At 33.4% G+C, this 14082-nt stretch overlaps 1 protein-coding gene across 5 annotated transcripts in view; it reads right to left on the bottom strand.

Moving 5' to 3' along the window:
- Positions 1–14082, bottom strand: part of AP3B1 (adaptor related protein complex 3 subunit beta 1) — a 273969-nt gene that overhangs the window by 128811 nt on the left and 131076 nt on the right. For all 5 annotated transcript variants that reach the window (XM_073234795.1, XM_073234799.1, XM_073234824.1 and 2 more), the window contains 3 exons: positions 13611–13673; positions 11270–11402; positions 4199–4308 (listed from right to left, as the gene is read on the bottom strand). In XM_073234795.1, the coding sequence (XP_073090896.1) occupies positions 4199–4308; positions 11270–11402; positions 13611–13673 (306 nt within the window). The remainder of the gene's footprint in view (positions 1–4198; positions 4309–11269; positions 11403–13610; positions 13674–14082) is intronic.

Genomic DNA, 14082 nt, shown 5'->3' with positions numbered 1-14082 from the left:
ACAGCAATAAGCTCTTCTTAAAGGTTTTTGTGAGGGCTTCACCACATAGTCAAAATTGACTAAATTATTGGCCACTGGCTGATTCAGCCTCCAGCGCCTGCCCTTGGGTAGGGTCCAAAAGTCTCTTACTAACATGACAAAGCACCCATTTCACCTTTAAGGCTCTGAAGTGTTTTCAGGAACTGTGGATGAAGACCAAATATACCTGGAAAATACATATTTGGTCATCTGAATGACCAAATATATATTTCTTATGACTTATTATATCTCAGTTCCCTTTTAAAAAATTACATAGCCTACAACTATTGAGCTCTTACCATGTGCCCAGCACTGCTTTTAAGACCTGTTTTCTCAATCAAGTATCACAAAAACCCTAGGAAGAGGCTGTACCATTATCTCCAGTTGATATATGAGAAAACAGGGGCACAAAGGGGTTAAGAAACTTGCCCAATATCTCTCAGCTTGTCAGTGGTGGAACCAAGATGGAACTCCAAGTCTGAATCCAGAGTTCACTGTGGACATGGGTAGACAAAATGAGTTTGCTCTACTAGGAAATATATCAGCTAGCAAGACAAGAAGACTAGCTCTGGTCCCAGATTGATCATATATACCATGGAGACTAATAACTTCACCTCATTAACTCATTAATCAAATGGAGGATTAATCCTTTGTGCTGTTGTTCTGTCACAGTGTGCAATGGCTCCCTTATGGCCTCCTGCAGCTTCCCCTGGGAGCCTGCCTCTCAGTGCAGGTCTCTTATGAGTCTATCTATGTATTTCTGAGTATCAGCAGTAATGTCTCATCTTTATTTCTAATTTTACTTATTTGAGTCTTCTCTCTTTTATTCCTAGTTTGTCAATTCTGTTTATCTTATCAAAGAACCAGTTCTCAGTTTCAGTGACCCTTTGTACTGTTTTTTCTGGTCACTCTTTTGTCTATTTCTATTCTGATGCTTACTATTTCCTTCTTTCTGCTAGGGTTCCTTAGGGGTGTAAAGTCAGGTTGTTTTTTGAGATCTTTCTAATTTTTTAATAAATGCACTTACTGCTATCAACTTTCCTTTCAGAACTGCTTTTGCTGCATCCCATAATATTTGATATACTGTGTTTTCATTTTCATTTGTTTTGAGATTATTTCCTTTTTTATTTCTTCTCTGTCCCAATAGTTGTTTAAAAGTGTGCTGTTTCATTTCTATACACTTGTCTTACTTTCTTCATGTTGATTTCTAGTTTCATATCATGTGGTCATAGAAGATAACTGGTAGGATTTCAATCTTAAATTTGCTAAAATCAAATCTGCCTTCTTAACCTTCATACCTCTCATACAAAAGTTTTATGAGAAGTCCTTGCTTTGATTATTAGACTCAACAATAAGAGTAGATAGGAAGACCAAGGAACTCTCTGGCAAGAGCTGTGGGTGGAAGCTCAGATGCTAAGTGATTCCAATGAATCTTACTGTTAGCTGTAAGATAAACATATAACTGCCCTGCAAGCTTTACTAACACCCAGAGGCAAAGCAATTTTGCTACTAGAGATATTAAACACTGGTCCTGACTGGTAGGCACCAAACCTTGCCATCTATCACCTTCAACTACACAAATATTACTCTCTGAAGAGATTCAGAATATAGATTATCTCATCTTCAAAGGAAATAATATACTCCTCATAAACTATAACCCTGTCAAGAGACAGGCATAGTAAAAGACAAACACAATGGAGAAGAGTTTGAAGAAAAAGCAGATAAATGCCATGGAGAATGTTTCAAAAGGCAAGACGTGATCAGCGAAGACAAATGCTAACTCTTGAAAGATCAAGAAAGACATGGACAGCAAATTATCTACCTGATTTAATAAAAAATAGATAGTAACCTTGGAAAAGGCAGAATTAGTAGACTGGTGGGGAGTCAAAATCAGGCTGTGTTGGGTTGAGGGGTTTAAGGAAAGGAAATTAAATTCCTTTCAGATAATTCTTTCAAAAACTTTAGTTTTAAAGGGAAGAAGAGAATGAAATAAGACATGACAATAACAGCAAGCACTTACGCAGTGCTACTATATGCCAGGCAACGTTGTAAGAGTTTTACATATATGAACTGAGGCAATACTTACAATATAGATTCTTTTGCTGTCATCATTGTACAGATGGGAAAAGTGAAGTACAGAGAATTTGATGTAAAAACACAGAGCTGGTAAGTGGTGGAGCCAAGATTAATATTTATTTTTTTAACATAATTTTTAAACATAATTTCAGATTTATAGAAAGGCTGCAAGAATAGTAAGAGTTTATAGTAAGTAACAATTTCTGAACACCCTTCACCCAGATTCCCCAAGTTACATTTTACTGCATTTGCTTTAGCTATCTATATATAATAATGTTTTCTGAATGAATAAAAGTTGTAGACATGCCCTTATACACACAAAAAAACACTTCAATGTAAACTTCCTAATAAAATGCTTTTACATATCTATTGTAAAATTATTTAACAATCAGGAAATTAAACAGTGAACCATACTACTGTCTAATCTATAGATTTATTGAGATTTTGCCAATTATTCCTACATAATCCTTTATAGCAAAAGAAAGTCCAAAATTTTGTTGCATAGAATTGTCATATCCTTTATATCTTTCATTCTGAAAAAGTTTCTGAGTTTTTCTTTACATTTCATGATACTGACATTTTAAGGAGTACAAACTAGTTATTTTGTAGAATACCCTCATCTGGGTTTGTCTCATGTTTCCTCTTGATTACATTCAAGTCATTTATTTTTGGCAGGAATTCAATAGACTTGATGCTGAGTTCTATTCACTCTATCTTACCAGATGTACATGATCCCATTGCTGGCAATGTTAGCTATATTCCTTTAGTTCAGCTAGTGTCTGTCAGGTTTCCCCACTGTAAAGTCAAAAGTCATTAATTGTACCCTTTGTAATCAAGAAGTGTATTATGAAGATAGACTTGAAGACTGTGCAAATATCCTATTATTCAAATATTCACCCCTTATTTTTTTTTTAGATTCTTGCCTGAATTAATTATCATTGTTATGGCTGGCAAATGGTGATATTCTAATTGTATTATTCATTTCACAGTAATTGTTTTTTTAATTGTAAGGAAGAGCCTCCCTTTTTTCTTATTCATTCATTCATTTGTTCCAGTGTGGATTCAGAAATTCTTACTCTTACTTTACTTAACAGGTTATAATCCTTTTACTATCATTTATTTTGTTGCTCAAATCAGCCAGTGGGAGCCCTTTCAAGACTGCTCTTGGATCTTTTTGACATCTCTTTATCATTGTAGAGTATGACCTTGCTTTTTTGGCACAATAAGATGTTCTAAGATCATCTTGTTCTTTGTTCTATGCCTGAAATCAGCCATTTTCTCTAAGGAGTCCTGGTTCTTTAGAGAAATGGAGAGAGGTAAATGGAATTCAGAAACCAGTGTCTACTGTAAAATGCAGGACTACATTCTACAATATGCATGAACCTTGAACACATGCTAAATGAAAGAAGCCAGACACAAAAGGCCACTTATTGCATGGTTCCATTTATATGAAATGTCCAGAATAGGCAAACTCATGGAGACAGAAAGTAGATTAGTAGTTGTCAAGTGCTGGAGTAAAGGAAGGATCAGGAGTTTGAGGCATGGAACTTTTTCAGAGAAGACAAAATGTTCTGAAATTACACAGTGGTGATTATTGCACAACCTTATGAATATTCAAAAACTACTAAATAAAGTGAATTTTATGGTGTAAAACTTTATCTCTAAAAAAAACAAGATATGGGTAGTAGGTCTGCTTATTAGTACTGGGGTATTATTGCATATAGGCCCTCTCAAATGACAATCTTGGGAAACAGATGTTTGAACACATCATATACGCATTAAAGTGTGTACATATAAATGTATAGACATACATACATGCAATATATACACTCACACACCTAGAAATCCATATAAAAAGCCATGAAATTTACATTGATACCTCCAATTCCAATCTAACACTGCAGTGTTTTTTGTACTCTTCCCCTTTCTCAGATGTGAAACTCCCTTCTACAGCAGTGTGGAATCTTAGAACCAGGATTTGAAATCCAGATAGTTTAGCTCTCTTAACCAATATACTTCAGAATGTCCATTTCTTTGAACAAAACTACAATTTACTTACTAAAATTAAGCTGAATTCAGCAAAGATCTCTTAATTGGTACTCACAGTGATACTGTCCAAGAGTTTAGCCATATGTTTAATAATTTCACCATGCTGTGCAGGTTGCATTTGCAGTAACTTCTTAATAACAACCACACTTTCAGCAACAACTATTTCTGAAAAAGACAGAGATTATTTCTATTAAGTATGTATAACTCAATTCAAGTGAAATATCCTAGGTAAAATGTAAATTAGCAAAACTTTCTACATGTCTTAAATGACGAGGTAAAAACTATAATCAAGAGTGTGCTTTCAAAGCTTTTGGGAGAACATCCATCTTAAGTACAAGAGTATACTTTAATTTCTAACCTTTGTTGCTATTGCCTAGCTTCTGATATCCCTTTCCAATCTCTGCTTCTTAAAATCAGAAAAGCAAAGTAAGGTTATGTTGTTCACCATAATATTCAAGCACCTTTGGCTTGTATCCATAGCTCTCAAATACTGTTCTTGGATTCCCAACAATTATATAGTGGTAGTCAAACACCTACAGTCTAAATAACATTTTTCTAATTCTAAAGAAAACAGCAAACTAGAAAAAAAATTCCTGATATGGTTGTCCAGAAAAGTGCCTAGTAAGGATTCTTTGCAGTAGGAAAGGTGTTTCTATACAAACAGCATGGACTTCAGAGCCAGAAAAAGTGGGACTATGAGCCAGATTTTCTCCATGTGTCCCATGAATAAACTCTCTGCCTTTCTTGGCTCAACTCTGTGACCTTAGAGGCTGACCTCTATGGACTGCATTCATCTACCAGACTCCCTTGCCAGTGGGGAGGGGATACTTACTGGATCTCTCTCTTGCCCAGCCTTCCTGGCAGCACTTGCTTCTCCACTGAAGGTTTCACTTCCTGAGAGTGGCTCTCTCATTCAGGGTCTGGTAACTGCTCCCACACCTCACACCCCTTCCCTTTACTTGTAGATTTGATAAACGCTTCCTACTGTTGCTGAACTGTTAACCCCCCAGGGGTTACATCATACTTTGTTGATGTCACATCATACTTTCTTGGTGTCCCCCAAACCTGACAACATCTTACAAATAGTTCCTTTATTAAATTCTCTTTAATTGTTCCTTTTAAGTGTGTCATCTGTTTCTTGCCTTATACTGGGAGTGGCTCCAGGAAGCAGATCCTCAAAACTGGGATTCTGAGATTGAGTTAATACACTGAAGTGGCTAATCACTGATTCAGAGTTACATTTTTGGTGGCAGAAAGAGAGAAATGTAATATAACTAACCAGAGCACCTGACCTTATGGAATGAATCTTATATTAACAATTATAAATGCCACTGAGGCAAAGAAATAAATCAACATTGCCTTTACTTATTATTTTGGCTTTTTTTAATTAATAGGGTTTCATGGATATTAGAGATTATCCTGAAATACACTACAAAGGTTTATTTTAATATTATACAGAGGCAGGATTGGCTATAATTGAAATATGTATTTGGCATTATTCATCCCTTGATGCTGTATTAGTTTCTTATTGTTGTCATAGATTATGACAAGCATAGTGGTTTAAAACAACACTAATTTACCATTTTATAATTTTGGATCCAGAAGTTAACATGAGTTTTATGGAGCTAAAATCAAGGTGTCAAGATGACTAAATTTTGTGTGTAGGTTCTGGGGGAAAAGCATTATTTTGGCTCTTTCCAACTTCTAGAGGCTGCCTGCATTCCTTTGCTCAAGGCCCCCTTTTAGCACTGGCATTTGACCTCTGCTTCTGACATCTGACTCTGCTGGCCTCCCTTATTCTTTTATAAGTACCCTTTTAATCACATTGGGTCTCCCCAAATAATCTTTTCATCTCAAGCATCACAATAACAATCATACCTCTTTTGCTGTATAAGGTAGGTAACACAGTCACAAGTTTTAGGCTTTAGGATCTGGACATCTTTGAGGGGGGTCATTATTTTGCCTCCCCCACATGTGTTCTCATTCCTTTAGGTAATTCCACCTTGCTTTTCCTTTATGGTACCTGCTGCTGCTCAAAGGCCACAGTACCTGGTGCTACTCCACCAGAAGCCCAAAATGCACAAAATGATCCTATGTTCTTGACCATTCCTAGCTTCCTCCTTGACCTCAACAAAACTTAATGATCCTCACTCATAAGAAGTACAGCCTATTCACTGCTGAATTTTATCAAACATTTATTAAGGTTTTCCAAAAAGTATAAGAGGAGAGAATAATCCCAAACTCATTCTACGAGGCCAGCATCACTCTAATACCAAAACCAGGCAAAGACACCACAAAAACAGAAAAGTACAGACCAATATCCCTGATGAAGATAGATGCAAAAATACTCAACAAAATATTAGCAAACCAAATTAAAAAATACATCAAAAGGATCATCCATCATGATCAAGCAGGATTTATTCCAGGGATGCAAGGATGGTACAACATTCGAAAATCCATCAACATCATCCACCACATCAACAAAAAGAAGGGTAAAAACAACATAATCATCCCCATAGTTGCTGAATAAGCATTTGACAAAATTTAACATCCATTCATGATAAAAACTCTCAACAAAATCGGTATAGAGGGCAAGTACCTCAACATAATAAAGGCCATATATGACAAACCCACAATCATCATTATACTTAACAGAGAAAAGCTGAAAGCTTTTCCTTTAAGATCAGGAACAAGACAAGGATGCCCAATTAATATACAATAAAGGAGCCATGGACATACAATGGGGAAATGGCAGCCTGTTCAACAACTGGTGTTGGCAAAACTGGACAGCTACATGCAAGAGAATGAAACTGGATCACTGTCTAACCCCATACACAAAAGTAAACTCAAAATGGATCAAAGACCTGAATGTAAGTCATGAAACCATAAAACTCTTAGAAGATAACATAGGGAAAATCTCTTGAATACAAACATGAGCAACTTTTTCCTGAATGCATCTCCTCGGGCAAGGGAAACAAAATAAAAAATGAACAAATGGGCATATATCATGCTAAAAAGCTTCTGTACAGCAAAGGACACCATCAGCAGAACAAAAAGGCATCCTACAATATGGGAGAATATATTTTTAAATGACGTATCAGACAAGGGGTTAACATTCCAAATATATAAAGAACTTAGATGCCTCAACACCCAAAAAGCAACCCGATTAAAAAATGGGCGGAGGATATGAACAGACACTTCTCCAAAGAAGAAATTCAGATGGTCAACAGGCACATGAAAAGATGCTCCACATCATTAATTATCAGGGAAATGCAAATTAAAACCACAATGAGATATCACCTCACACCAGTTAGGATGGCCAACATAGAAAAGACAAGGAACAAATGTTGGCGAGGATGTGGAGAAAGGGGAAACCTCCTATACTGCAGGTGGGAATGTAAACTAGTTCAACCACTGTAGAAAGCAGTATGGAGGTTCCTCAAAAAACTCAAAATAGAAATACCATTTGACTCAGGAATTCTACTCTTAGAAATTTACCCTAAGAATGCAGGAGCCCAGTTTGAAAAAGACATATGCACCCCTATGTTTATCGCAGCACTATTTACAATAGCCAAGAAATGGAAGCAACCTAAGTGTCCATCAGCAGATGAATGGATAAAGAAGAGGTGGTACATATGCACAATGGAATATTATTCAACCATAAGAAGAAAACAAATCCTACCATTTGCAACAACATGGATGGAACTAGAGGGGATTATGCTCATTGAAATAAGCCAGGTGGAGAAAGACAAGAACCAGATGATTTCACTTGTCTGTGGAGCATAAGAACAAAGCAAAAACTGAAGAACAAAACAGCAGCAGACTCACAGAACCCAAGAATGGACTACAAGTTGCCAAAAGGAAAGGGATTGGGAAGGGTGAGTGGGAAGGGAGGGAGAAGGTGAATAAGGGGAATTATGATTAGCACGCATAACGCAGAGGGTGGGGCGACATGGGGAAGGGAGTATAGCACAGAGAAGACAAGTAGTGACTCTATAGCATCTTACTACGCTGATGGACAGTGACTGTAATGGGGTATGTGGTGAGGACTTGATAATGGGGGGAATCTAGTAACCACAATGTTGCTCATGTGATTGTACATTAATGATAGCAAAATAAAAAAAAAGAAATGAACAAAAAAGAAAAAAGAAGTACAGCCTACTATTTTTATTTTCATTTTGTAACATGAGATCTATCACCTTAACAAAACTTTAAATGTACATTACTGTTGATCACAGCAGATCTCCAGGGCTTATTCATTTTATGTAACTAAAACTTTACTCATACTGATTAGTAACTCCCCATTTCTCATTTCCCCCAGTCCCTGGCAATGGCCATTCCATGTTCTGATGCTGTGAATTGACTATATTGTAGATACCACCTACAAGTGGAATCATTCAGTGTTTGTTTTTCTGTGATTGGCTTACTTCACTTAGCATAATGTTCCTAAGGTTAGTAACGTCTACTATTATCCTCATTTTGCAAGTGAGGAATCTGAAGCACAGGGAGATTGCATAACATTAACAAGATAACATTAACATTCAAACAGGTGGCAACAGAGGTAGTGGTCAATATATGGAAGACTGTAATACACAAGTTTTATATTATCGTCTTCCTCCATTAGATGTGAGTTCCCTAAAGGCAGGAACCTTTTAGAGACTGAATGAGCATCTTATTAATCTATTCAGCATTTACAAAATACCTTAACTGATTCAAGTTCTCAATAAATGTTTATTGAATTATATAAACCTAAACTAAACAAAAAATAGATCTCTGTTCCGGTCTTTTGAGTTAACAGGAGATGGTAAGATTGTTATTCAGACAAGCAAATTTTGCTAATATGTTAGCTAAAGCAAATTACCTTATATAATTAAATTACCCTAAACTAACCAAAATGCAGATTTCTCCTAAATGTCCTTATGAAATTTGTTTATCAAATTGATCTTAGATAGTGATACTGGACTATTTCAAGGCAAGCTTCATGTCTGCCTAGAAAAGTCCTTTCCATGTCAAGAAGGGAGAAGTCAATAACATTAAAAAACAATAAAACTATAGGTCTAAGAATATATTGAATATACGTAAAAACAAGGGATCTTTTTAAAATGCTGTCCCTGAGATTTTAAGGTACAGTATGTGAAAGGATAATGATCTATGGATATTAATGTAAAATCAAAGTATCACAAATTCTTAGACCCTCAAATGATTTTACAGCTATTTAAAGAAACTGAGGCCTCATTCATAGCATTTATTCTTAAAATCACATCTTGTGATAGGAAGAGGGAGGGCTCTGTTGTCAGGATTTAAAGTTAAAAAACATTATAACGTTCTTTACTGTTACTAATTTAAATATAAATATTCTCCTTATTTGTTTTACTACTCACTTTTATTGAGCCAGATTTCCAATCTACAGAAGTGTAGCATATGTGATGAAGAGTTAAAGAATTAGGCGAGATAGGTTAATGATGATTATTGCAAACAGAACCTGGAAAGTGCTGAAGGGGTAGAATATTCATCTTAAATCAAAGTCAAGGAAAATATTTTCTGACTAATCAAATTAATGTGTTATCAAAGCTAAAGTATAAATAATTGCTTTAAAATCCATAGCCTGAAAATTTCACAAGAAAAAGAATCAAAAGATAAAAAATTGAGAAAACTTGTATATATTTTGCTCTGAAAGAACTAATCAGTATTCTAATTATTTGTTGTACTTTTTGTATACAACTAAATTTTAAAAGAGCAATTGCCCTGGTAAGCCTTGGTTCATAACCTTTAACTCTGGAAATACTTTCCAAAGGAGTGTGTCTTGTCAAATAAAAGGCCTTATTAACAATACAAGAAAATAAAAATATGCTTTTTAACTCACATTTTAAAATGTGACACAGCATTAGAGACAAAAAGAATGTAAAAATAGAAATAGATAAAATGGATGACATTAGCATCCATCTATACCCTCTAGTTACCCTCTACAATCAATTTTTTTTAAAAACCTATTTCCTTGATCATTTCGTTTGCCATTTACTTGGAGTTTTAATACTGCAGGTGGATAAAAATGTCCTATCCATCATATAATCTTGAGTTTACAGGTTAAAGTTTACAATACTGTGTTTTAAAAAATCACTCTTATTTGGGAATAAATTTTGTTTCAGTTTTTGCAACATAAGTACTTACAATGTTACAGTTTTCTGAATGTGGGAAAAGATAAATAGGGATAAGAGTTATTGTAGTGAAAAGCTGTTTTTCAAATAAAATATAAAAAATAATCCATTTTGTTATGTTTCACCTCATGGTTGTTACAGCATACATGCCTGTGTTTAAATGACATAATTATATTTAGAATTCCACAAATAATTTAAATGCTTTTACACAGAAAATTATGCTTTACCTAAAAAGAACCTCCTTTTAATAAAATATACAATTATAATAAAAGTCCTCTAAATAAATATATAGGAGAAAGTTTACTCATTTTCTTTCTTCAAATAGCCTCATTTATTCTAAAACCAAACCATAGAAATAACTGACATTTTTACCATAAACCAGTATGAAATCTATGTATTTTACTGGATATTACCTATCCAGTTTTACAAAATGTTTATGTATTACATAAAAACATGAAGCAGTTATAAACTGATGACTTATAAATCTACTTAATCTTGAATATAAAATTATTAGGTGAATTTCTAGAAAACAAACTTTGAAGGTACACATTTTTCATACTTTCTTGATCCAGCCACTCTCCATGTTATAGTCATTTGCCTGCTTTTAGCACCCTCTGCAGGTGAACCAACATTATACATGACTTATATGCCATTAAAAAACAGTAAAATAAAATAGTGTAGAAAGTGTATATAATGAAGATGCTTAAATTGTCAAGAAATAAACAAATCACATTTTCTTAGTTCTGTTTATGCAAGATAACTGTTTACAAGTTAATTAACTAATTTACTAAAACAACAAAAATATGTGTGTGTGTGTATATTTCAAAGATAAAATGTTATTCATCATGACCATGCTACTGACATAAAGGAAAGATTTAAATGTAATATTAAAAACTGTCACATTTTAAAGATCATACCAAGAATATTCAAATTATAAATTACTTGAAAATAAAATCAAACTGTCAACTTACCATCTCTGTTGGACAGCAGATATACCAAGCCATTGAGGCATGTGTCAGTGACTTCTGAGATGTTGGTTGCACATCTGCCTATAGTTTGAATAGTGGCTGCAGCAAAATGTTTATCCTGGCTTTTCACATATGTCTAAAAAAAGATTATTTCAATTTAGTTTATACACTGGTACTATCAAGTGAACAACAACAAAACCCCTATTATATTAAAGAATGTCAATATGTAAGAATTCTAGAATACATAATCTTCTCATTTATAACAGGAGGTCCTACTGATGACTTAATTTAATTTTGTTTTTTACTTAAAGATTGTACCTATGACAGAGGCACATTTTCAAGCCAGGTTCATTCACCTGTGGCCACAATGGCTCTGACTTCAAAACAGATAGTAGGGAGCAGTCACCCAAGGACAGCAATTAGTTTTAAGTGCAAGGTTGAAAGAGATGATGAGAACTCTCTCTTTGGAGGTTTCAGTTCATTTAACCAGTAGCATCTGTGAATCTATGAAAAAAAGGTTGCTTTTTCAGAACTACTAAATCTAAAAACTGCAAGAAGGGCAAATATGCTACTAACAAACATTTTACTTTCAAAATGGTAACTGAATAGTAGCAAAACTACAACAGTGAGCAGCATTTCAGTAAAGACTTTATACTCAGTTTATAACAAACAAAATACCACACTTATAAAATAGATTTTCTATAAAAGAATACCTTTAAAATATAGTGTAAACCATGTATTTTTTACAAACTTAAAAAGAAATAACTCATTGAACTAACAAGAGGTAAAAGATATTTACAAAATGTATTACAGCCCTAGAGAATTTCACTTTGGTTATAACTTTCCTAATTTAAAAATGAGGCTTTGTTTACAGAAGTGAATGTACTTTTAATATTAATATTTATATATTATGTAACATTATGTATAAATAGAATTTAAAATCCTATTTTCAACTGAAATTTTTTAAAAAGATTACCAATCTCAAATGAGACATACATAATGCAGAATTGACACAATAGTTATCCAACATGCAAAAAAATATATACATTTATATGGTGCCTAAATAGCAAATGGAGGAGAAAATCTAAGAACATTTAAAAAACACACAAATTTTGTGAAAATGGTACCAAGAACATGATTAAATGTTAAAGAAATAAATTAAGCAAGTTAAACTCTTAGTACCATGTAGGAAAGATCAATTGTATTTAAAACTCTTTTCCCAGTTGATTACCTAATTCCTTCAATTTAAAAAAAATATGAGTCTTTTAAAAAATTCTCTTACTAAAAAGTTAAAAATAAACAGACAAGAAAACAAAAAAATGAAGTAAAAATCAAATTCAAGCCATGTTCTATAGCTATTGATTACTAGATAAGGAATTAAGATACTGTATTTTCTGGCATATAAATATGAGTGGGTATCTAAAACATGCTAATTTGCAAGGAATTTTTCTAGAAAAATAAACAGCATGAAAGTACAGTAATCCAGTTATGAAATTACCAGTCATGGACATGCTATATATATTATTCTATTACTCCTGTTAAAAATCCACGATGTCCATGCAACCAAAAAGAAATTTAATGTGGGTATGCAGAAGGATTACAGCAAAAAAATTAATTAAAATCCATAAAAATTAGGAATTGACAAAAACTCTATGATTAGTAGGTAGCATATGGTATGCTTTTGCTGAGAAAACTGTTGATGAAATATAAAACTCATAATATTGATAATTGGTTTTCTATTATTATACTCCACCTCTAAGTGTTCAGAGCTGACCTTCTATCACAAAGGCCATAATATGAATGAGGTAATTTTTGAAAAATATTTTTGAGGGGTGTGCTGCTGGGAGGCATCTCGTCTATCACCATAGATGGTTAAAAAATACATAAAACAAAAACAATAAAAAATAATGACAGGGGCAATTTAAACCATTTTTTTTAGCTATACATAAAGTTAAGAGGACAATGTCTAAAACAGTGATAGGTCAATCAAATAAAGACAACAAAATGAAGACATTTTCAAGAGTGCAGAGTACAGAATGGACTATTGATGATGACAGCATAAAGAGAGAATCCTTACCAGTAATTTAATTTTAAATAAAGACAGAGTCACAAATCAAAGGTTTTCAAATTCTATGAAAACATGATAGGGACTACTATTCTATTTACCTTAAATTTTAAATTTGTAATTACTGTTTATCTTTGAAAATTTATAAATTTCTTAATTGTCAATCTAGTCCCAAATCACTGTTATTTTATGTATTTCTAAGTGGAGAAAGATGTACATTTAATGTTACACTGAACAAATGTTTTATAAGTTATTTTATAATTAGCATTGTATACAAACCTGAAATTCTCGAAGAAGAATTGAGATGTTCGCTTCATTTGCCAAGTTTGTCAAAATTTCAAGCTATGGTAGAAAAAAGAGAAAGTAAACATTTTAAAACACAAAAAAATAAAGGATGAATTTAATAAAGGTTTCTGTTTTTTAAAAAGTCATATTGTTACAAATGTTGTTAAGACATTATTCCCTTCAGGTGAACTTTGTCTCCTTACATCTATAAGTAGAGAATAGATAATTACGTACTGCTTAAAAAATACTAATTCTCAACTTTACAACTTATGTCTAATTATCCTAAACAGTTTAATATAGATTTTATTCTTTTGTTAATAAAGTTAGAAAATAAGTTACTCTTCATGTAATAGCTGTTTTCGGATACCAATAAATCCTCTTGATCTGTTCATTCATCCTGCCATCCTAAATACTTAAAACATTTTAATTCTCAATTTGTCTTTATGGTTTTAAGAAATATGTAATT

The sequence above is a fragment of the Manis javanica genome, chromosome 1 (genome assembly GCF_040802235.1).
Source record: "Manis javanica isolate MJ-LG chromosome 1, MJ_LKY, whole genome shotgun sequence".
Lineage (NCBI taxonomy): Eukaryota > Metazoa > Chordata > Mammalia > Pholidota > Manidae > Manis > Manis javanica.
The sequence above is the reverse complement of the archived record's forward strand: the minus strand, read 5'-3'. Positions and strand labels throughout refer to the sequence as shown.